Source organism: Drosophila suzukii, chromosome 3 (assembly GCF_043229965.1).
Source record: "Drosophila suzukii chromosome 3, CBGP_Dsuzu_IsoJpt1.0, whole genome shotgun sequence".
In the NCBI taxonomy this organism is placed as follows: domain Eukaryota; kingdom Metazoa; phylum Arthropoda; class Insecta; order Diptera; family Drosophilidae; genus Drosophila; species Drosophila suzukii.
In genome coordinates, this window is record NC_092082.1 from 38,991,200 (window position 1) to 39,016,951 (window position 25,752).

A 25,752-nucleotide genomic window follows, 5' to 3' on the forward strand; every position below is an offset into this window, starting at 1 on the left:
ATGTGGGGGCGATGGGGGCAATTAAGTATACTCTTTATAGACATGATCGTGACATTTTTATGACTTCAAAGCCCATTAAAATCAGCTAATTTATTGGATTATGCTAATTGTCCCAGAACACGCATACGTTAATGAGGGGAGAGGGGGGGCCGGGGGCCATTAATATGCTAATTGTCCCAGAATCCGTCTTTCCCTACTACTTGAGTGTGCATTTTATGAATTCTAATTGTTTGTTGTCTGAAAACATTTCTATTAGTTTTTCTTGTACAACGTTATACTCTTGATAAGATAATTCTGAATAGATTCCGACTTTTCCTTTGTGTATATATTTACTGAAAATATCTCCCATTGTTGGAAAGTCGTGTTTTGCTATAAATATTATTGATTTTTCATGTATTGTTTTATACTCGTCTGTTTTACTGTCTGTAATAATTATTTGTGTTTTATATTTGTTAACTATTTCCTCTTTTATATAAAAATGATTGTGTAAATTTTCTTCGGCTGAGTGTACTGTTGATGTTGAGAGATTATCTTCAATGTTTGCTATCATGTTTATGTCTGAAATATTATCTTTGTATTCATTGTCTCTTTCGTTTTCAGTTTTGTTCGTGAGGTCGCTGTCTTCCAGTCTGCTAAGAAAATCTGCCACTCTGTTCTCTTTTCCTTTCAAGTAATCTATCTCAAATGGATATTCTCCTAGTTTTAATAACCATCTCTGGTGTCTGGGTGAAATATCTTTACCTTTATGTTTTGAGTGTAAGAATTTTATTGGCTGGTGGTCAGTTAATATTTTGAATTTATTCCCGTAAAGGTATGGTCTGAAATAATTGACGCTCCATAGTATTGCTAGGAATTCTTTGTCTGTTGCCGAGTAATTTTTTTCATGATTGTTTAGCGTTCTTGATGCAAAGCAGATTGGATGACCGTCTTGAGATAGGACAGATCCAATTGCATAATTTGATGCATCTGTAGTTAATGTAAATTTTTTTTCAAAATTGGGATATCTTAAAATTGGGTGAGAACTGATTAAATGTTTTAATTTTTCAAATGATTCGACATAGGTGGGGTCTTTTAGATTTATTTTAACATTTTTTTCAAATACTTGGTTATTGGCTGTGCTACTTTAGCATAATCTTTTATAAATTTTCTGTAATAACCTGTTATACCTAAGAAGCTTTTTATTTGCTTCTCTGTTCGTGGTAACAGTAATTTTTCTATGATTGCGATCTTATTTGGATTTGGCTTAATGCCCTCTTTTGTAAGGATATGTCCTAGAAATTCAGTTTCCTTTTTCATGAAGTTACACTTGTCAATCTGTATTTTTAAATTTTTCTTTTCTAATATTTGGAATATTTTGTTAATAGCTTGAATATGTTCTTTTAATGAGGTGCTGAAAATAAGTATATCGTCTAGATACACGACGCATTTTTTATTAATGTGATCCCTAAGTATTTCATTCATAAGTCTTTGGAATGTGGCAGGGGCATTTTTCAACCCAAATGAATATAAACTCATATAGTCCATGTGGCGTTACAAATGCCGTTTTTTTTCTGTCTGATTTTCGGACTACGATCTGATGGTAGCCTTTGGCTAAATCTATTGTAGTGAAGTATTGAGCTCTTCCTAGTTTATCCAAAATAGAATTAATGTTCGGAATCGGAAATTTGTCGTCTATGGTTATTTCATTTAACTTCCTGTAGTCTATTACTATCCTAAACTTTTTCTTTCCTGAGTTGTCGATCTTCTTCGGGATTACTATAAGTGGGCTAGAGTATCTTGAATTACTCTTTCTAATTATACCCTGTTCTTCCATTTCTTTTATTTGTTTCCTAACTTCTTCCTCGTGTTGTGGTGGGTATCTATAAAGTTTTGAGTTTAACTGTTCCTCTGTATTGGTCCGTATTTCGTGTTCAATTTCTGTCGTACTAGTTAGTTGGTCTCCCTCCTTAAAAAAAAGTTTGCTAAATCGTTGTACAATGACTTTAATTTCTCTGACTTCTTCTTCATTTAACCTTCCTCTCAATGTTTATAAATGCATTCAAAAAAATTTAGGAGGTCTATCCCTATGATAAAATTGTATTTTCTTCCCTTAAGCGGGGCTAATTTCCATAGTACTCTTGCGTTATTTGGTAAGTTAAATTCTTTTGGGGCTGTGGTATGAATTTCGTACGCTATTACGTCTTTGCTGTTAATTGTAGTGTATGGTATGGGCGTATTTAGTCTCATTTTTCTGTAACCGTTAATCTGGTCGCTAACTAAACTCAAGGTGGCTCCTGTGTCTATTAAGGCCACGTATTTCTGTTTGTCTATGTTAAGTTCTATTAGTGGTAACCCATCCGAGGCGGCTTCGTAAAAAAAACCGTATTATTGAATTCTGCCTGTGGATAGTTTTCCATTTGATTATTATCGTGTTTACTGTTCGAGTTATGGTCACTGTTGTAGTTGTCATTTTCGTATCTGCTTTGGTCGGTATTGTTTTGGTGTTGGTTGGCTTCTATGTTATCTACCTCCTTAGGTACCACATTCGCTGGCCTTTTTTGCCTAGACTGATGTGATCCTGCTTGTTGATTCCACTGATTATTTTGATATCGTCTACTTTGTCCGGAGTTATTGCCTCTAAAATTCTGAGGGGTATTGTTCTGTCTAACTTGTCCTGAATTGTTGCTCTGATAATTCTATGTACATTTTGCATTGTATTGTTTTGCTGATTATATTGTTGATTGGTATTCTTATTTTGATGTGCATTTTGCATTGTATTGTTTTGCTGATTATATTGTTGATTGGTATTCTGGTTGTTGTTCCTGTAATTGTTTTGATTAGGTCTACCTTTCCTATACTGATACCTAATGCAACTATTCTCATATCTGCGTTGCATCATTATCTTTAATATAGTGCTTAAATCTCTGACTTCGTAGATCTTGTCTAGTAAAGTGCCTTGTGTCATTTCTTTGGCTGTGTTAACTAATAAACTTTCGACATTACTTAAATCTATAAAATTATCATTCATATGATACACAATTAATTCATCATTTTTATATTTTATATTTTGAATTTCTACTTCAAGCTCGCTCACCGAATTCACTCTCAGGTCACATATCCTCTTGTAGATTTGGTGCGGCTCCGTGTCTGGTCTGTACCTTAACTTCAAGGTGGCTTTTATCAGGTCCCAGTTGTCCGGCTCCGGGATATTTATTACTGCATCCTTTGCTTGACCCTGAATTGTCCTGTAGAATATTGTCCTTGTGGCTTCTCTCTTGAGTTGTGGGTCCTCTACCGTCTGTAACAGGTACTCCACGCTACTGAAGAAGGAGTTGATGGAGATTTCCCCGGTTCCCGTAAAGGTTGCCAAACGATTGATGTTTTTAAACAACCGCTCTTGTTGGGCTGGGTTGTTTCCATTTCCTTGGAGCTGTACATACGCTTGTTGCAGTTGCTCCAGCTGTCTTTCCCTTATGGCCAATTGTTCCAAAAGATCCGCTTGGGGCATCTGGCCGTTATCGTGAGCCATCCTGCTATTGTCGTATGAAGCGATCCTTCGCTGCCTTCTTATATCCAGGTTGAGTTGATTTCCTTCTTAGCGCTGTCTAAGTCGATTTTAGTTCGATCTCTACAGGCATTAATCCACTGATTTTTAGTTCGATTTAATGCTGTTGCGCTGCTTGTTCTGGTTTTGCTTTGATCAATGCACTTTTCTATGCACTGCACCACGTTCACTTAGCGGACTGATTTTAAGTTCGCTTCTGTCCGCTGACTTTTTGTATTTTTTATTTATCACAAAAAATTTTTGTTATATTTTTTTTCTTCACGTTAAGTTTGATTTGAATAATCACTGGACCCTCTTTAATTAAAAAGGATCCTACCGGCTGCGCCAATTTTGTTTAAGGAGTTGCGAAGTTTTAAAAAAATAAATTATTTGTAAGTAAAACACGTCAAGCGGGTTTGGTGGGCAAAAATCAACTGAATATTCTTTATTGATAATGTTTTAAAGAAAACTTAATTTAGGTTTACAGAAGTGCTTATTAGGTTTTCTTACGAATTATTCTGGTCGACATGTGTAAGATCGTTGGCCTCTAGTTAGCCTGAATTTAATAACGATCGATGAACTATGCATTTCCTGTTTACTGTGTTATATTGCTTATTTGGATTTTATATTTTCTTATAACTTATTTTGGTTGGCATGTGCCAGATCGTTAACCTGTGCATTTCCTGTTTGCTGTATTACTTTAATATATTGTTTATTTAGCATTTAATGAGTTAAGCAGTTCTTGTACTTTATTATTAAGAGGTGGTAAAGAAGAAATTGGGGTTTGGACATATGTGGGAAGTGAAGTGGGGTTATACGTAACTCGCGCTACAGCGTCCCGTGCGCGCTCGAGTCCTCTATTTTCCTTGATCGATCTCCAGGTAGCATTATCAGCAGTATTTTGCACCTGCTGTCGTCGTCGCTCTTCGGAATTCGACCTGGCGCTTGCGTGCGCTTCAGCGTCCCGTGTGCCCTCGAGTCCTCGATTTTCCTCGTTCGCTCTCCAGGTAGCGCGATTGTCAGTGTTCCTCAATCGTTTGCTGGCTCGAATTCTTTCGCTTCTCCTTCTCTGAGAGCGAGCAGCGGAATTTCGCGATCGAGCTTCTTCTGCTACCTCCAAATTACTTGTACGGGCCAAGGCAATGTGCTGCGCCCTACGGGTCCTTATTTGTGACGCATTTTGAGCATATTGGGATCGGCTTCGTCTAAGCGCAGCTTGGCGGCGCTGATCTTGAGATAAAGAAGATATGCGCGGCATTCTCTTTATTTTGCTGTTAAAAAATAATTGTATAAAAGTTAAGGGGTTATAATTTGTCAGAGATTTTCAAAATCTCTTTGGTCGGGACTCTGGTAAATATTTATTGATGTTCATCTATGTTCCACCTGAATTTCACCAAAAGAGACTTATGTGTTACGAATTTATGAATCCTGTTTTACTTTATAGAAATACTTACCAAAGGAAAAAAGTATAATAATACTTTATTATTTTGTTACACACTTTTTTCACTTTTCACCTTATACCTTTTGGTGGATTTTTAATTACTTTTCACCTTTTACTTTTTTATGGGCTTATATTCACATTTCACCTTGTACTTTTTGGTGGACTTTCATTCACTTTTCACCTTATACTTTCGGTGTGTTTATATTATATGAATATAAAAGATACACACAACAATGTATACCTTGTCACTCGGCAACTGGTTTTCACAGACTACTCCGGGGATAAGGATTACGAGTCAATATATAGGTTTGAATCATACCTGCTATTAACCTTCATATAATCCTTTCGATGGCGGACAATGCCTGATTCTAGGGACAATTCGTAAGTAAATTAGGTAAACCAAGTTGATTACCTAATTTAAGGAATGCGTAATAACTGCATTATTACCTGTTATCTAGCTTCGTAACCTTGTTAAGGTTATTTCTGTAGTCTATATTAGGAAAAACGGGTGTATCCATGTTATTCGTGTCCTAACAATACCCCATTCAGCAAAATATTATAGTCGTCAGATTTTTGTGTAAAATTAATTTCGTAATTCTGAAAAGTTAAAATATTCTATACCCAGAGTAAAGGAAAATACAATCAAAATCAACAAAGCAAAAATTTTTTTTTTAAATAATTATTTCATTATTTTGCTGACCGTTTCTTTGACAGCTATATGTTAGAGTCGTCCGATTTGTATTAAATAAATATAATAAATATAATGCAAGCAGCAAAGCGAGATTAAAATGCGCCACCTACCGGCGGTAGACAGATCTAAGCGTTATGGGCGTTAGAGTGGGCGTGGCAAACTTTTTTTTGGTCAATCGATAGGTATTGATGATAACAATACATTTCAGTTGAAATTTAATCTAGCATCTAAACTGTAGGAGCAAGGAGTTTCGGGCGTTGAAGTGGGCATAGCACTCTGCTGAAACAAACTTGCGATGCGTAAGAAGCTCAGGAATCTGCATGCCTAATCCCAGTGTTGTAGCTTGTATAGTTTCCGAGATCTCAGCGTTCATACGGACAGACGGACAGACGGACATGGCTATATCGACTCGGCTAGTGATCCTGATCAAGAATATATATACTTTATGGGGTCGGTAACGCTTCCTTCTGCCTGTTACATACTTTCCGACGAATCTAGTATACCCTTTTACTCTACGAGTAACGGGTATAAACACACCGAAGGTATAATTTGTTTCATATTATTTTCCCACCAATTTTACGATCGTTCCTATGGCAGCTATATGATATAGTCTTCCGATTTTGATAAAATTTAATTCGAAATTCAAAACTAATTAAAAAATGTTATTTCCAAGGAAAGGAGGTAATATGTTAAAAAACACCAAAGATATAATTTTTTTTCATTTTTTTCCGATTATTCCTATGGGAGCTATAAGATATAATTGTCCGATCCGGCTGGTTCCGACTTATATACTACCTGCAAAAGATATAAGACTTTTGAGAAAGTTTCATCCTGATAGCTTTAAAACTGAGAGACTAGTTTGCGTAGAAACGGAAGGACAGACGGACATGGCTAGATCGACTCGTCTAGTGATGCTGATCAAGAATATATATACTTTATGGGGTCGGAAACGTCTCCTTCACTGCGTTGCAAGGTTAGGTTAGGTTAGGTTAGGGCGGCTGTCGAACTATAGTCCGACACACTTAAACCTCAATGGGTCCGTTGTGATACCGCATGATCTCGCTTCTTCCTTCTCTAGGATCCCGTTTCTAGTAGTTTCAGCCTGTGTTAAGCTGATCAGCATGTCTTCCACCCGGAAGATTTAATAAAGGCACTTATGCTTTTGAAATTAATCTCCGATATTTCGGTAAGATCGTCGATGAAGGGACTTCCTAAGTGTTTCAGTCTGAGTCTGCATAGGGCTGGGCAGAAGCAGAGAAGGTGTTCTACCGTTTCCACTTCTTCCTCATCCCTACAGCTTCTGCAGAAATCATTTTGCGGGGCTTTTAGCCTGCCGGCATGTGCGCCAGCAAGCCAGTGGCCTGTAAGAGCTCGGATCAACATGCCACACTCTGTGCGGCTGAGTTTGAATAACTCCGAGATTTTTTTTGTTGTTTATCACAGGCCATGTCTGGTGAGAGATGCGACACTGTGGTGCGTTTTGCCAATGGGTGTTGGCTAGTGTGTTGAAGTGGTTTTTTATGTTTAGCTTGCAAGTAGCCATGGGCATACCGACATTTTCCTCTCCTGGTAGGAGAGGCTTGGTGGTGCCCTGCCTGGCTAATTCGTCCGCTATGCAGTTGCCTACGATGTCCCGGTGACCCGGAACCCATATTAGGCTGATAGTAAACTGATTTGCCATCTCGTGGAGAGATTTGCGATAGTCCGTATTGTACGGGAGTTGGTGTTTGTCGAGTAGATCGACTTAATAGCCGCTTGGCTGTCACTATATATGTTTAGGTGTCCTCTCTGGAGGCTAAGGTTCCCTAAACAGGTTAGTGCTTCTTTTATAGCGTGGACCTCCGGCTGAAAGACGCTACAGTGGTCCGAATGTTCCCATTCCTCTCTATCAGGAATCAGGGCCTCAAAGGGTGTGTGACTATATTCAATAGATTTGCATAGATCCGTGATCTTCGGAATCGATTTATCATGCTGGAGAATTTTAGCATGGCCAATTGGGCTTTCCACTGCCCTGTGTCCCTCAGTCGAATAGCTGCCGATTTGGCCCTTTCCATGCCTGCTAAGTCCAGGCTAGGGAGGTTCAAGATCGCATTCAGCGCTTCATTCGGGGTGGTTCGAAGGGCTCCACTAATACACAAAGCCGCCATTCGCTGTACTTTGTTTAGAGGAGTCAGTATGCATTTTTTGTGCAAGGCGGTCCACCACAGAGCCACTCCGTACAGTAGGATTGGCTTGACTACCGCTGTGTATATCCAGTTAACTATTCTTGGGGACATGCCCCATCTTAGCCCGATTGCTTTTTTACAGGACTAAAGTGCAATGGTCGCTTTTTTGGTTCTCTCTTGGTTGTTTAAGCCCCATTTGAGGCGTTTATCTCGTACTAACCCCAAGTACCTGGCGTGATCGCTAAAGGAGAGATCACAATTGTTTAAAATGGGTGGGTTAAGTTGTGGAATTTTGTACCTATTTGTAAATATAACAAGTTCTGTTTTCGAGGGATTCACCCCGAGTCCGTTCGCTATCGTCCATTCCGATAGTATTTTAAGATTAGCGGTCATAAGATCGCAAAGTGTTTGTGGATATTTTCCATTACAGATGATGGCGACGTCGTTTGAGTATGCCACGACCTTACAGCCTCCTCCCTCCAGAATCCGCAGTAGTTTATTTACTGCGATATTCCACAAGAGGGGTGATAGTATACCTCCTTGCGGGTTGCCTCTGTTCACTAGTCTAGTCTGGGTTGAGGTCCCTAGTGTGGCTGTGACCATTCTGCTTATCAGCAATTTATGGATTAGCCTCACCATTGGCGGCTCAACCCCTAGTTCTGTGAGAGATTCTGTTATAGCAGTGGGAAGCACGTTATTGAAGGCTCCCTCTATATCCAGGAATTGGAACTTGGAACTTGTCAATCTGTATTTTTAAATTTTTCTTTTCTAATATTTGGAATATTTTGTTAATAGCTTGAATATGTTCTTTTAATGAGGTGCTGAAAATAAGTATATCGTCTAGATACACGACGCATTTTTTATTAATGTGATCCCTAAGTATTTCATTCATAAGTCTTTCATTCATAAGTCATGTGGCAGGGGCATTTTTCAACCCAAATGAATATAAACTCATATAGTCCATGTGGCGTTACAAATGCCGTTTTTTTTCTGTCTGATTCTCGGACTACGATCTGATGGTAGCCTTTGGCTAAATCTATTGTAGTGAAGTATTGAGCTCTTCCTAGTTTATCCAAAATAGAATTAATGTTCGGAATCGGAAATTTGTCGTCTATGGTTATTTCATTTAACTTCCTGTAGTCTATTACTATCCTAAACTTTTTCTTTCCTGAGTTGTCGATCTTCTTCGGGATTACTATAAGTGGGCTAGAGTATCTTGAATTACTCTTTCTAATTATACCCTGTTCTTCCATTTCTTTTATTTGTTTCCTAACTTCTTCCTCGTGTTGTGGTGGGTATCTATAAAGTTTTGAGTTTAACTGTTCCTCTGTATTGGTCCGTATTTCGTGTTCAATTTCTGTCGTACTAGTTAGTTGGTCTCCCTCCTTAAAAAAAAGTTTGCTAAATCGTTGTACAATGACTTTAATTTCTCTGACTTCTTCTTCATTTAACCTTCCTCTAAATGTTTATAAATGCATTCATAAAATTTAGGAGGTCTATCCCTATGCTAAAATTGTATTTTCTTCCCTTAAGCGGGGCTAATTTCCATAGTACTCTTGCGTTATTTGGTAAGTTAAATTCTTTTGGGGCTGTGGTATAAATTTCGTACGCTATTACGTCTTTGCTGTTAATTGTAGTGTATGGTATGGGCGTATTTAGTCTCATTTTTCTGTAACCGTTAATCTGGTCGCTAACTAAACTCAAGGTGGCTCCTGTGTCTATTAAGGCCACGTATTTCTGTTTGTCTATGTTAAGTTCTATTAGTGGTAACCCATCCATATTATTGAATTCTGCCTGTGGATAGTTTTCCATTTGATTATTATCGTGTTTACTGTTCGAGTTATGGTCACTGTTGTAGTTGTCATTTTCGTATCTGCTTTGGTCGGTATTGTTTTGGTGTTGGTTGGCTTCTATGTTATCTACCTCCTTAGGTACCACATTCGCTGGCCTATTTTGCCTAGACTGATGTGATCCTGCTTGTTGATTCCACTGATTATTTTGATATCGTCTACTTTGTCCGGAGTTATTGCCTCTAAAATTCTGAGGGGTATTGTTCTGTCTAACTTGTCCTGAATTGTTGCTCTGATAATTCTATGTACATTTTGCATTGTATTGTTTTGCTGATTATATTGTTGATTGGTATTCTTATTTTGATGTGCATTTTGCATTGTATTGTTTTGCTGATTATATTGTTGATTGGTATTCTGGTTGTTGTTCCTGTAATTGTTTTGATTAGGTCTACCTTTCCTATACTGATACCTAATGCAACTATTCTCATATCTGCGTTGCATCATTATCTTTAATATAGTGCTTAAATCTCTGACTTCGTAGATCTTGTCTAGTAAAGTGCCTTGTGTCATTTCTTTGGCTGTGTTAACTAATAAACTTTCGACATTACTTAAATCTATAAAATTATCATTCATATGATACACAATTAATTCATCATTTTTATATTTTATATTTTGAATTTCTACTTCAAGCTCGCTCACCGAATTCACTCTCAGGTCACAATCCTCTGGTAGATTTGGTGCGGCTCCGTGTCTGGTCTGTACCTTAACTTCAAGGTGGCTTTTATCAGGTCCCAGTTGTCCGGCTCCGGGATATTTATTACTGCATCCTTTGCTTGACCCTGAATTGTCCTGTAGAATATTGTCCTTGTGGCTTCTCTCTTGAGTTGTGGGTCCTCTACCGTCTGTAACAGGTACTCCACGCTACTGAAGAAGGAGTTGATGGAGATTTCCCCGGTTCCCATAAAGGTTGCCAAACGATTGATGTTTTTAAACAACCGCTCTTGTTGGGCTGGGTTGTTTCCATTTCCTTGGAGCTGTACATACGCTTGTTGCAGTTGCTCCAGCTGTCTTTCCCTTATGGCCAATTGTTCCAAAAGATCCGCTTGGGGCATCTGGCCGTTATCGTGAGCCATCCTGCTATTGTCGTATGAAGCGATCCTTCGCTGCCTTCTTATATCCAGGTTGAGTTGATTTCCTTCTTAGCGCTGTCTAAGTCGATTTTAGTTCGATCTCTACAGGCATTAATCCACTGATTTTTAGTTGGATTTAATGCTGTTGCGCTGCTTGTTCTGGTTTTGCTTTGATCAATGCACTTTTCTATGCACTGCACCACGTTCACTTAGCGGACTGATTTTTAGTTCGCTTCTGTCCGCTGACTTTTTGTATTTTTTATTTATCACAAAAAATTTTTGTTATATTTTTTTTCTTCACGTTAAGTTTGATTTGAATAATCACTGGACCCTCTTTAATTAAAAAGGATCCTACCGGCTGCGCCAATTTTGTTTAAGGAGTTGCGAAGTTTTAAAAAAATAAATTATTTGTAAGTAAAACACGTCAAGCGGGTTTGGTGGGCAAAAATCAACTGAATATTCTTTATTGATAATGTTTTAAAGAAAACTTAATTTAGGTTTACAGAAGTGCTTATTAGGTTTTCTTACGAATTATTCTGGTCGACATGTGTAAGATCGTTGGCCTCTAGTTAGCCTGAATTTAATAACGATCGATGAACTATGCATTTCCTGTTTACTGTGTTATATTGCTTATTTGGATTTTATATTAACTTATTTTGGTTGGCATGTGCCAGATCGTTAACCTGTGCATTTCCTGTTTGCTGTATTACTTTAATATATTGTTTATTTAGCATTTAATGAGTTAAGCAATTCTTGTACTTTATTATTAAGAGGTGGTAAAGAAGAAATTGGGGTTTGGACATATGTGGGAAGTGAAGTGGGGTTATACGTAACTCGCGCTACAGCGTCCCGTGCGCGCTCGAGTCCTCTATTTTCCTTGATCGATCTCCAGGGATCGGCTTCGTCTAAGCGCAGCTTGGCGGCGCTGATCTTGAGATAAAGAAGATATGCGCGGCATTCTCTTTATTTTGCTGTTAAAAAATAATTGTATAAAAGTTAAGGGGTTATAATTTGTCAGAGACTTTCAAAATCTCTTTGGTCGGGACTCTGGTAAATATTTATTGATGTTCATCTATGTTCCACCTGAATTTCACCAAAAGAGACTTATGTGTTACGAATTTATGAATCCTGTTTTACTTTATAGAAATACTTACCAAAGGAAAAAAGTATAATAATACTTTATTATTTTGTTACACACTTTTTTCACTTTTCACCTTATACCTTTTGGTGGATTTTTAATTACTTTTCACCTTTTACTTTTTTATGGGCTTATATTCACATTTCACCTTGTACTTTTTGGTGGACTTTCATTCACTTTTCACCTTATACTTTCGGTGTGTTTATATTATATGAATATAAAAGATACACACAACAATGTATACCTTGTCACTCGGCAACTGGTTTTCACAGACTACTCCGGGGATAAGGATTACGAGTCAATATATAGGTTTGAATCATACCTGCTATTAACCTTCATATAATCCTTTCGATGGCGGACAATGCCTGATTCTAGGGACAATTCGTAAGTAAATTAGGTAAACCAAGTTGATTACCTAATTTAAGGAATGCGTAATAACTGCATTATTACCTGTTATCTAGCTTCGTAACCTTGTTAAGGTTATTTCTGTAGTCTAAATTAGGAAAAACGGGTGTATCCATGTTATACGTGTCCTAACAATACCCCATTCAGCAAAATATTATAGTCGTCAGATTTTTGTGTAAAATTAATTTCGTAATTCTGAAAAGTTAAAATATTCTATAGTATATGTCTATAGTAAAGGAAAATACAATCAAAATCAACAAAGCAAAAATTTTTTTTTAAAATAACTATTTCATTATTTTGCTGACCGTTTCTTTGACAGCTATATGTTAGAGTCGTCCGATTTGTATTAAATAAATATAATAAATATAATGCAAGCAGCAAAGCGAGATTAAAATGCGCCACCTACCGGCGGTAGACAGATCTAAGCGTTATGGGCGTTAGAGTGGGCGTGGCAAACTTTTTTTTGGTCAATCGATAGGTATTGATGATAACAATACATTTCAGTTGAAATTTAATCTAGCATCTAAACTGTAGGAGCAAGGAGTTTCGGGCGTTGAAGTGGGCATAGCACTCTGCTGAAACAAACTTGCGATGCGTAAGAAGCTCAGGAATCTGCATGCCTAATCCCAGTGTTGTAGCTTGTATAGTTTCCGAGATCTCAGCGTTCATACGGACAGACGGACAGACGGACATGGCTATATCGACTCGGCTAGTGATCCTGATCAAGAATATATATACTTTATGGGGTCGGAAACGCTTCCTTCTGCCTGTTACATACTTTCCGACGAATGTAGTATACCCTTTTACTCTACGAGTAACGGGTATAAACACACCGAAGCTATAATTTGTTTCATATTATTTTCCCACCAATTTTACGATCGTTCCTATGGCAGCTATATGATATAGTCTTCCGATGTTGATAAAATTTAATTCGAAATTCAAAACTAATTAAAAAATCTTATTTCCAAGGAAAGGAGGTAATATGTTAAAAAACACCAAAGATATAATTTGTTTTCATTTTTTTCCGATTATTCCTATGGGAGCTATAAGATATAATTGTCCGATCCGGCTGGTTCCGACTTATATACTACCTGCAAAAGATATAAGACTTTTGAGAAAGTTTCAGCCTGATAGCTTTAAAACTGCGAGACTAGTTTGCGTAGAAACGGAAGGACAGACGGACATGGCTAGATCGACTCGTCTAGTGATGCTGATCAAGAATATATATACTTTATGGGGTCGGAAACGTCTCCTTCACTGCGTTGCAATGTTAGGTTAGGTTAGGTTAGGGCGGCTGTCGAACTATAGTCCGACACACTTAAACCTCAATGGGTCCGTTGTGATACCGCATGATCTCGCTTCTTCCTTCTCTAGGATCCCGTTTCTAGTAGTTTCAGCCTGTGTTAAGCTGATCAGCATGTCTTCCACCCGGAAGATTTAATAAAGGCACTTATGCTTTTGAAATTAATCTCCGATATTTCGGTAAGATCGTCGATGAAGGGACTTCCTAAGTGTTTCAGTCTGAGTCTGCATAGGGCTGGGCAGAAGCAGAGAAGGTGTTCTACCGTTTCCACTTCTTCCTCATCCCTACAGCTTCTGCAGAAATCATTTTGCGGGGCTTTTAGCCTGCCGGCATGTGCGTCAGCAAGCTAGTGCCCTGTAAGAGCTCAACATGCCACACTCTGTGCGGCTGAGTTTGAATAACTCCGAGATTTTTTTGTTGTTTATCACAGGCCATGTCTGGTGAGAGATGCGACACTGTGGTGCGTTTTGCCAATGGGTGTTGGCTAGTGTGTTGAAGTGGTTTTTTATGTTTAGCTTGCAAGTAGCCATGGGCATACCGACATTTTCCTCTCCTGGTAGGAGAGGCTTGGTGGTGCCCTGCCTGGCTAATTCGTCCGCTATGCAGTTGCCTACGATGTCCCGGTGACCCGGAACCCATATTAGGCTGATAGTAAACTGATTTGCCATCTCGTGGAGAGATTTGCGACAGTCTGCTATTGTACGGGAGTTGGTGTTTGTCGAGTAGATCGACTTAATAGCCGCTTGGCTGTCACTATATATGTTTAGGTGTCCTCTCTGGAGGCTAAGGTTCCCTAAACAGGTTAGTGCTTCTTTTATAGCGTGGACCTCCGGCTGAAAGACGCTACAGTGGTCCGAGAGCCTGAATGACTTTCTGATATCTAATTGTTCGGAGTATACACCTCCGCCGACGTGTCCTTCTAATTTGGAGCCATCTGTATAGAAACAGATTGCGTCCGTCGTGCCCGGTCGGCCCTGTTCCCATTCCTCTCTATCAGGAATCAGGGCCTCAAAGGGTGTGTGACTATATTCAATAGATTTGCATAGATCCGTGATCTTCGGAATCGATTTATCATGCTGGAGAATTTTAGCATGGCCATAAAATTGGGCTTTCCACTGCCCTGTGTCCCTCAGTCGAATAGCTGCCGATTTGGCCCTTTCCATGCCTGCTAAGTCCAGGCTAGGGAGGTTCAAGATCGCATTCAGCGCTTCATTCGGGGTGGTTCGAAGGGCTCCACTAATACACAAAGCCGCCATTCGCTGTACTTTGTTTAGAGGAGTCAGTATGCATTTTTTGTGCAAGGCGGTCCACCACAGAGCCACTCCGTACAGTAGGATTGGCTTGACTACCGCTGTGTATATCCAGTTAACTATTCTTGGGGACATGCCCCATCTTAGCCCGATTGCTTTTTTACAGGACTAAAGTGCAATGGTCGCTTTTTTGGTTCTCTCTTGGTTGTTTAAGCCCCATTTGAGGCGTTTATCTCGTACTAACCCCAAGTACCTGGCGTGATCGCTAAAGGAGAGATCACAATTGTTTAAAATGGGTGGGTTAAGTTGTGGAATTTTGTACCTATTTGTAAATATAACAAGTTCTGTTTTCGAGGGATTCACCCCGAGTCCGTTCGCTATCGTCCATTCCGATAGTATTTTAAGTTTAGCGGTCATAAGATCGCAAAGTGTTTGTGGATATTTTCCATTACAGATGATGGCGACGTCGTTTGAGTATGCCACGACCTTACAGCCTCCTCCCTCCAGAATCCGCAGTAGTTTATTTACTGCGATATTCCACAAGAGGGGTGATAGTATACCTCCTTGCGGGGTGCCTCTGTTCACTAGTCTAGTCTGGGTTGAGGTCCCTAGTGTGGCTGTGACCATTCTGCTTATCAGCAATTTATGGATTAGCCTCACCATTGGCGGCTCAACCCCTAGTTCTGTGAGAGATTCTGTTATAGCAGTGGGAAGCACGTTATTGAAGGCTCCCTCTATATCCAGGAATTGGAACTTGGAACTTGTCAATCTGTATTTTTAAATTTTTCTTTTCTAATATTTGGAATATTTTGTTAATAGCTTGAATATGTTCTTTTAATGAGGTGCTGAAAATAAGTATATCGTCTAGATACACGACGCATTTTTTATTAATGTGATCCCTAAGTATTTCATTCATAAGTCTTTCATTCATAAGTCATGTGGCAGGGGCATTTTTCAACCCAAATGAATATAAACTCATATAGTCCATGTGGCGTTACAAATGCCGTTTTTTTTCTGTCTGATTCTCGGACTACGATCTGATGGTAGCCTTTGGCTAAATCTATTGTAGTGAAGTATTGAGCTCTTCCTAGTTTATCCAAAATAGAATTAATGTTCGGAATCGGAAATTTGTCGTCTATGGTTATTTCATTTAACTTCCTGTAGTCTATTACTATCCTAAACTTTTTCTTTCCTGAGTTGTCGATCTTCTTCGGGATTACTATAAGTGGGCTAGAGTATCTTGAATTACTCTTTCTAATTATACCCTGTTCTTCCATTTCTTTTATTTGTTTCCTAACTTCTTCCTCGTGTTGTGGTGGGTATCTATAAAGTTTTGAGTTTAACTGTTCCTCTGTATTGGTCCGTATTTCGTGTTCAATTTCTGTCGTACTAGTTAGTTGGTCTCCCTCCTTAAAAAAAAGTTTGCTAAATCGTTGTACAATGACTTTAATTTCTCTGACTTCTTCTTCATTTAACCTTCCTCTCAATGTTTATAAATGCATTCAAAAAATTTAGGAGGTCTATCCCTATGATAAAATTGTATTTTCTTCCCTTAAGCGGGGCTAATTTCCATAGTACTCTTGCGTTATTTGGTAAGTTAAATTCTTTTGGGGCTGTGGTATGAATTTCGTACGCTATTACGTCTTTGCTGTTAATTGTAGTGTATGGTATGGGCGTATTTAGTCTCATTTTTCTGTAACCGTTAATCTGGTCGCTAACTAAACTCAAGGTGGCTCCTGTGTCTATTAAGGCCACGTATTTCTGTTTGTCTATGTAAAGTTCTATTAGTGGTAACCCATCCGAGGCGGCTTCGTAAAAAAAACCGTATTATTGAATTCTGCCTGTGGATAGTTTTCCATTTGATTATTATCGTGTTTACTGTTCGAGTTATGGTCACTGTTGTAGTTGTCATTTTCGTATCTGCTTTGGTCGGTATTGTTTTGGTGTTGGTTGGCTTCTATGTTATCTACCTCCTTAGGTACCACATTCGCTGGCCTATTTTGCCTAGACTGATGTGATCCTGCTTGTTGATTCCACTGATTATTTTGATATCGTCTACTTTGTCCGGAGTTATTGCCTCTAAAATTCTGAGGGGTATTGTTCTGTCTAACTTGTCCTGAATTGTTGCTCTGATAATTCTATGTACATTTTGCATTGTATTGTTTTGCTGATTATATTGTTGATTGGTATTCTTATTTTGATGTGCATTTTGCATTGTATTGTTTTGCTGATTATATTGTTGATTGGTATTCTGGTTGTTGCTCCTGTAATTGTTTTGATTAGGTCTACCTTTCCTATACTGATACCTAATGCAACTATTCTCATATCTGCGTTGCATCATTATCTTTAATATAGTGCTTAAATCTCTGACTTCGTAGATCTTGTCTAGTAAAGTGCCTTGTGTCATTTCTTTGGCTGTGTTAACTAATAAACTTTCGACATTACTTAAATCTATAAAATTATCATTCATATGATACACAATTAATTCATCATTTTTATATTTTATATTTTGAATTTCTACTTCAAGCTCGCTCACCGAATTCACTCTCAGGTCACAATCCTCTTGTAGATTTGGTGCGGCTCCGTGTCTGGTCTGTACCTTAACTTCAAGGTGGCTTTTATCAGGTCCCAGTTGTCCGGCTCCGGGATATTTATTACTGCATCCTTTGCTTGACCCTGAATTGTCCTGTAGAATGTTGTCCTTGTGGCTTCTCTCTTGAGTTGTGGGTCCTCTACCGTCTGTAACAGGTACTCCACGCTACTGAAGAAGGAGTTGATGGAGATTTCCCCGGTTCCCGTAAAGGTTGCCAAACGATTGATGTTTTTAAACAACCGCTCTTGTTGGGCTGGGTTGTTTCCATTTCCTTGGAGCTGTACATACGCTTGTTGCAGTTGCTCCAGCTGTCTTTCCCTTATGGCCAATTGTTCCAAAAGATCCGCTTGGGGCATCTGGCCGTTATCGTGAGCCATCCTGCTATTGTCGTATGAAGCGATCCTTCGCTGCCTTCTTATATCCAGGTTGAGTTGATTTCCTTCTTAGCGCTGTCTAAGTCGATTTTAGTTCGATCTCTACAGGCATTAATCCACTGATTTTTAGTTCGATTTAATGCTATTGCGCTGCTTGTTCTGGTTTTGCTTTGATCAATGCACTTTTCTATGCACTGCACCACGTTCACTTAGCGGACTGATTTTTAGTTCGCTTCTGTCCGCTGACTTTTTGTATTTTTTATTTATCACAAAAAATTTTTGTTATATTTTTTTTCTTCACGTTAAGTTTGATTTGAATAATCACTGGACCCTCTTTAATTAAAAAGGATCCTACCGGCTGCGCCAATTTTGTTTAAGGAGTTGCGAAGTTTTAAAAAAATAAATTATTTGTAAGTAAAACACGTCAAGCGGGTTTGGTGGGCAAAAATCAACTGAATATTCTTTATTGATAATGTTTTAAAGAAAACTTAATTTAGGTTTACAGAAGTGCTTATTAGGTTTTCTTACGAATTATTCTGGTCGACATGTGTAAGATCGTTGGCCTCTAGTTAGCCTGAATTTAATAACGATCGATGAACTATGCATTTCCTGTTTACTGTGTTATGTTGCTTATTTGGATTTTATATTTTCTTATAACTTATTTTGGTTGGCATGTGCCAGATCGTTAACCTGTGCATTTCCTGTTTGCTGTATTACTTTAATATATTGTTTATTTAGCATTTAATGAGTTAAGCAATTCTTGTACTTTATTATTAAGAGGTGGTAAAGAAGAAATTGGGGTTTGGACATATGTGGGAAGTGAAGTGGGGTTATACGTAACTCGCGCTACAGCGTCCCGTGCGCGCTCGAGTCCTCTATTTTCCTTGATCGATCTCCAGGTAGCATTATTAGCAGTATTTTGCACCTGCTGTCGTCGTCGCTCTTCGGAATTCGACCTGGCGCTTGCGTGCGCTTCAGCGTCCCGTGTGCCCTCGAGTCCTCGATTTTCCTCGTTCGCTCTCCAGGTAGCGCGATTGTCAGTGTTCCTCAATCGTTTGCTGGCTCGAATTCTTTCTCTGAGAGCGAGCAGCGGAATTTCGCGATCGAGCTTCTTCTGCTACCTCCAAATTACTTGTACGGGCCAAGGCAATGTGCTGCGCCCTACGGGTCCTTATTTGTGACGCATTTTGAGCATATTGGGATCGGCTTCGTCTAAGCGCAGCTTGGCGGCGCTGATCTTGAGATAAAGAAGATATGCGCGGCATTCTCTTTATTTTGCTGTTAAAAAATAATTGTATAAAAGTTAAGGGGTTATAATTTGTCAGAGATTTTCAAAATCTCTTTGGTCGGGACTCTGGTAAATATTTATTGATGTTCATTGATGTTCCACCTGAATTTCACCAAAAGAGACTTATGTGTTACGAATTTATGAATCCTGTTTTACTTTATAGAAATACTTACCAAAGGAAAAAAGTATAATAATACTTTATTATTTTGTTACACACTTTTTTCACTTTTCACCTTATACCTTTTGGTGGATTTTTAATTACTTTTCACCTTTTACTTTTTTATGGGCTTATATTCACATTTCACCTTGTACTTTTTGGTGGACTTTCATTCACTTTTCACCTTATACTTTCGGTGTGTTTATATTATATGAATATAAAAGATACACACAACAATGTATACCTTGTCACTCGGCAACTGGTTTTCACAGACTACTCCGGGGATAAGGATTACGAGTCAATATATAGGTTTGAATCATACCTGCTATTAACCTTCATATAATCCTTTCGATGGCGGACAATGCCTGATTCTAGGGACAATTCGTAAGTAAATTAGGTAAACCAAGTTGATTACCTAATTTAAGGAATGCGTAATAACTGCATTATTACCTGTTATCTAGCTTCGTAACCTTGTTAAGGTTATTTCTGTAGTCTAAATTAGGAAAAACGGGTGTATCCATGTTATTCGTGTCCTAACAATACCCCATTCAGCAAAATATTATAGTCGTCAGATTTTTGAGTAAAATTAATTTCGTAATTCTGAAAAGTTAAAATATTCTATACCCAGAGTAAAGGAAAATACAATCAAAATCAACAAAGCAAAAATTTTTTTTTTAAATAATTATTTCATTATTTTGCTGACCGTTTCTTTGACAGCTATATGTTAGAGTCGTCCGATTTGTATTAAATATAATTCGAAATTCTTAAAAATACACAAACTGTTATTTCCAATAGTACACCACCAATTTTCCGATCGTTCCTATAGCAGCTATATAATATAGTCGTCCGATTTTGATAAAATTAAATTCGAAATTGAGAACTAATTAAAAATTTTATTTCCAAGCGTAGGAGGTTATATGTTAAAACAAGGAAGAACACTATAGTCCAGTACCTCGACTATCAGATACCCGTTACTCAGCTAATGGGACAAAAGGGAAATGGAGACATGCAAGCAGCAAAGCGAGATTAAAATGCGCCACCTACCGGCGGTAGACAGATCTAAGCGTTATGGGCGTTAGAGTGGGCGTGGCAAACTTTTTTTTGGTCAATCGATAGGTATTGATGATAACTATACATTTCAGTTGAAATTTTTTATTCTAGCATCTAAACTGTAGAAGCCAGGAGTTTTGGGCGGTTTGTGGGCGTTGGAGTGGGCATGGCACTCTGCTGAAACAAACTTTCGCTGCGCAGGAATCTCAGGGATCTGCATGACTAATCCCAGTATTGTAGCTTGTATAGTTTCCGAGATCACAGCGTTCATACGGGCAGACGGACATGTCTAGGACGATTCGGCTAGTGATCCCGATCAAGAATATATATATTCTTTGGGGTCGGAAACTCTTCTTTCCACCTGTTGCATACTTTCCGACGAAACTAGTATACGTGTAAAGCTATAGCATTTTCGGGCTGCCAAGGTGTATTAACAGGCGAAATAAACTTAATCATATTTTAAATTTTAATCTTTGTAGGCACCACAGTTTTATGCGGTTTGTGGGCGTGGCACCTTGCTGAAGTACTTCTGCGATGCGCAAGAATCTTTAGAATCTATATATTTAATCTCAACTTCCTAGTTTTTTGGGATTTGATCACTCCACAATGTGAACTAGCTCAACAAATTTTAAAATTTTTTGTGAAGTTTTAAGATTAATGGTTCTTTGTTTTGTCGTTGAAGAGGTATTAATTTAAATGTGCACTGCAAAACCAAAAAAATGTAAGAACAGACCGTAACAGCTGTTATATTAACATTGGAATGCTAAGTAAACATTTGCTGTATATGACATTACTTCTTGATCTGTTTATAATTCGATTCCATCAAAGTTTATAAAAATGTGAACACTTGTTAACTTCGCATTAATGCCAAAAAACTGTTCAAGGTCCCCATAGTGCAGTGTGTACTCTGTATGTATGCAAATGAATTACTTCACTCGTGAATTTATTAAAAAAATTTATTTTTATTTTTTATTCACTTAGTTACAACTTCACAACATTTCCTTTGTATCGACTTTTATTCAACGGTTCACAATTATTTTCTTATTTAACCGATCTTCTCGGATGCAAAAACGGACTGCCTGGCCAAGGGCCGATTATCTGATAAACAAACCTCGGCTTAAGAGAATTGGGGAACTCATTAAGAGTTGGACAAGGGTTGGACTCAAGAGAGTCGGGAAATCGGATGATCAAGTTCTCTGCTCAATTGCCAAACGGATTACGCTGCAGTTTTGGGGCTCGCCGGGTGTTGACCGGATGCTTGTGTTTACATTAGCTGGACCCAGCTTAGTTCATGTTAGGAGGACTGCGGCACAATTGAATCTTAATAATGAACTTCGATTGAAGTGGGGGAGCTAATTGGGATTCTGTGGGAACGCTGAGTAAGGGGATCCCAGCTAAGAATTGTTTATAAGAAATTGTTTACGACTTGGGTAAGGCGTCTGGGCGCTCGAGCTGGAAAGCGTTCTCAGCTAAGAATTGTATATGAAGAGTTTGTTTATAAATTGGGTAAAGAGGCTGGGATCATGAGCTGGATAACTTGCACACTTATTTGTGTTTTCAATGCGTTCCAAACTTCTGACACAAACTTTAATACCAGCTGCACGGTTAATGTTTATATGGTCGAAGACAACTGTTTATTTATACATAGAAACAATACTTTTACATAAATATTTTTTCCAAAACAGTACACCACCAAAAAATTATCCATGCCGACATAAAGCCTGGAAATTTATTATTAACCGAATGTGGACATGTCAAAATAGCAGATCTTGGTGTGTGCAACGAATTTCTCGGAGAAGATGCGAAAATAAGCAATGGATCGACGGCTGGAACTCCAGCCTTCAGAGCACCTGAAACTCTAATCCTAGGAAAGGTATACCGTTTACTTTTCGAAATTAAATCTTTATGAATTAAATTTTTCCTATTTAGAACGAATATTGTGGAAGAGCAGCAGATGTCTGGGCACTAGGCGCAACTCTGTATTCTTTAATATTTGGAAATGTGCCGTTCCTAGCAGATTCAGTGCCTGTACTGTACGAAAAAATAAAACAAAATTCTGTAACCTTTCCAGAAAACCACATAATTTCTCCAAATTTGAAAAGTTGCATAGTTCAAATGTTGGAAAAAGATGCAAAGCACAGAATCACAGTTCCACTGCTAAAGGTATTTAAAAATATTAATTGTTGCATATTATAAACATACAATTTGTTAATTTTTAGGTGAACAAGTGGGTAACCTCTGGTGGGGACTTTCCCTTGCCGACAGAGGAAGAAAATTGTTGTTTGGTACAGGTTGATGACAAAGACATAGACTCCGTCGTTCGCAGCATTCCCAAATTAGACACACTTATATTGATTAAAACAATGTTAAAAAAACATTCTTTTGGTAATCCTTTTGTAAAAGAATCTTTTGGAAAATTACCAGAACCAAGTTGTTTGCGGATAGACAGGTTTGTCCGAGCAGGTCGATCTAATTCAGCCCCTGGCTCATATCACATATCAACAGATAGGTATGGAAACCTTAATTTATTTAAAATCTTGAATTTTAATTATTGTAATTAATTCCAGGCAACCTTCTGCAGATACTCTCCTTCCATCTGTTAAGGAAATTTGTTTAGGTCAATGTAAAGAAGATTCATATAACCATTAAGATTGTTATAGACTAAATGTTTAATTTTTAGGAAAGCTTTCGGCCTAACTAATATTTCGAAGTAGTTTAAGTCCGTATGCAGAGAATGTTATACTCGCACTGTATATGAGTTTTAGCAACTACAATGAATTAAAGAAAGGATTTTGGACTTTTATAAATGTCTCCCTCAAGCTAAAAATATTTTTATCTTCAATTAATTACTGTAAACATTTTTCGATATGAGGACGTTAGAGAAGGCGTTGCAAAGTTTATTATATGCAAGGTGGGGATTGACAAAATAAAAGCAGTTAAAATTTAAATTCATTAAAACTGTTTATGCAACATTTCTTTAAACGTACATGTTCTTTTTTCAACGAACACAATATTTTTGTTATCTACCAGATTTTCTTTAAATGCCGATGGCGACCACAGGCAGAAGCAGCTTAACCTGCGCTACCTTTAGGTACATAATCTGTGTGGGACAGAAATATATTGACTTTGTAATTATAAAATGTTAGGTCTACAGCAATGCAATGTATTTTTAACTAGCCAACTAATCCCTACACATGCCCTTATAAAATTGGTACTGAAGCAATCCTTGTTTATTTAATTACTCTAAGTTTAGCGTCTAAGCATCGCTGCTTTTTTGCCCTAAAGCCAAATGCAAGTATTGGCTTAACAGAAAATCACATTTGTGGTTATAAACATTTCACTAAAAAGCAACAATTAGTTTGAAAAAACTAAATATTTTCCATAAATAAAAAAAACTGGGAAAAACGTTTTAGTCAAGTACCTCGACTATCAGATACCCGTTACTAAGCTAAAGGTACCAAGGAGGGATGGAAATATGAAAGCAGCAAAGCGAGTTGGTAATGTGCCACCTACCCGCGATTTCATATGGTTATGTGGGCGGCTGAAAGATTTAAGCATTATGGGCGTTAGAGTGGGCGTGGAAAGCTTTTTTGGGTCAATCGGAAGGTGTTGACGGGACTTGTACATTTCAGTTAAATTCTTTTTCTAGCATGCAAATTGTGGGGCCACAGGCTTGGGCTGTTTGTGGGCGTTACAGTCAATCGATAGGTGTTGAACATGATAGGTATAAGAACAATAAATTTCAGTTAAAATTTATATAGTGATCCTGATCAAGAATATATATACTTTATGGGGTCGAAAACGCTTCTTTCTACATGTTAGAAATTAGGTTGTCAAAAAAGAGTTGCGGTATAGTTGTCGCTGCATCGGGTCATTCTATACCTTTTTGGAAAGATTTTTTTATTGATTGATTGTTGTTTCTTTTTAGTCGTTCCTGAGTTAAAGCGTCGCAAACATGGTGCAAAATAAAGAGAAAATACTGCATATTTTACAGTACTACTACGATAAAGGCATAAATGAATAACAAGCTGCCAATAAAATTTGTGCAGTCTTGGACCCGATACAGTTTTTATTTCCACCGCACAACGATAGTTTCAACGTTTTCGTTTTTGTGTAGAGGTGGCGAAGATGCGCCACCCTCCGGAAGGCCTGTTGTCGAAAATTGCGATAAAATCGCTGAATTGGTCGAAAGAGACCAGCATAGTAGCAGCCGTAGCATCGGTCAAGAGCTGGGCATGAGTCATCAAACCGTTATACACCATTTGAAGAAGCTTGGAGTCACTAAGAACCTCGATGTATGAGTGCCACACGAATAGACGCAAAAAACATCTTTGACCGTATAGACGCATGCAAATCGCTTCTCAATCGCAACAAAATCGACCCGTTTTTGAAGAGTATGGTGACTGACTATGAAAAGTGAGTCACTTACGACAACGTAAGGCGCAAACGGTCCTGGTCGAAAAGCGGTGAAGCGGCTCAGACGGTGGCCAAGCCTGGATTGACGGGCATGGAATTGCCAGGGAATCGTCCACTATGAGCTGCTCCCCTATGGCTAAACGCTTGTTGGACCTGAACTGCCAACAACTGGACCGCTTAAAGGCAGCACTTATGCAGAAGAGGCCATCTTTGATCAACAGAGGTCTGAAATGTCTTTCAACAGGACAATTCCGGGCCACACACATATTTGGTGAAGCGCCAGAAGCTCCGGGAGCTCGAATGGTGGGTTCTTTTGCATCCACCACATGAAAATTCAATAAAAATACCGCAGGACTTTTTTGACAACCTAATACCAGAATAGCCAGAATGCTTGGTTTCCTTTGCGTCCTACTATTTCCCCAAGTCAGCCATTGATGAATACGCTACTAAGGCCTCTGTGGTAGAACAACCTGCTCAGGACAGGCTCTTGGAATTTATTAATACCTTACGAATGCTGTGAATGCCCAAGCGGCGGCAATTGAAAAACTATTGGAACGCTTTGATCAAATGATGTCAGTCTTGACGACGATGCTGAAAATGTTCGTGAGCGTGATGTCTAAGCACGACATAGAGTCAACGCGTCGCATTGACTAACTACGTTTTAAATATCGTTGTTTGGACAACAAAGATTTATTTAACAATTTAGTTAGCAAATCCTTGGAGGTTGAGAATCTCCTCCAGGAACGTAACATTGACATTTTGTTAATCTCAGAGTCAGAGACACATTATACCAGCCGTTCTTTCTTTCGAACCCATCGATATGCTGTGCATGCGCCAATCACCCCGATTATAGAAATCGTGGTGGTGCTGCTGTCATTATCAAATCTTCCCTGGACTATCACCTGAGCACCACAATAACTGAGCATCACCTGCAATTGCTATCAATTTGGTCACGTCGTTTGGAAAAATTTTGTTTTGAGCTGTCTACTCTCTCCCTGGTCATCGTCATTCGTGGCCAGCTGAGGATTTCGCCGCCTT

At 38.4% G+C, this 25,752-nt stretch overlaps 1 protein-coding gene across 7 annotated transcripts in view; it reads left to right on the forward strand.

Moving 5' to 3' along the window:
- The window catches only part of LOC108011912 (calcium/calmodulin-dependent protein kinase kinase 1), a 244,973-nt gene that overhangs the window by 165,939 nt on the left and 53,282 nt on the right, over positions 1-25,752 (forward strand). For 6 of the 7 annotated variants that reach the window (XM_036822277.3, XM_036822281.3, XM_065868453.2 and 3 more), the window contains exons 4-7: positions 21,984-22,171; positions 22,228-22,461; positions 22,518-22,807; positions 22,866-23,246. In XM_036822277.3, the coding sequence (XP_036678172.1) occupies positions 21,984-22,171; positions 22,228-22,461; positions 22,518-22,807; positions 22,866-22,947 (794 nt within the window). In that variant the 3' untranslated portion in view covers positions 22,948-23,246. Of the gene's footprint in view, positions 1-21,983; positions 22,172-22,227; positions 22,462-22,517; positions 22,808-22,865; positions 23,247-25,752 lie in introns of those variants that run through there. The other variant, XM_036822282.3, reaches the window with a different exon arrangement.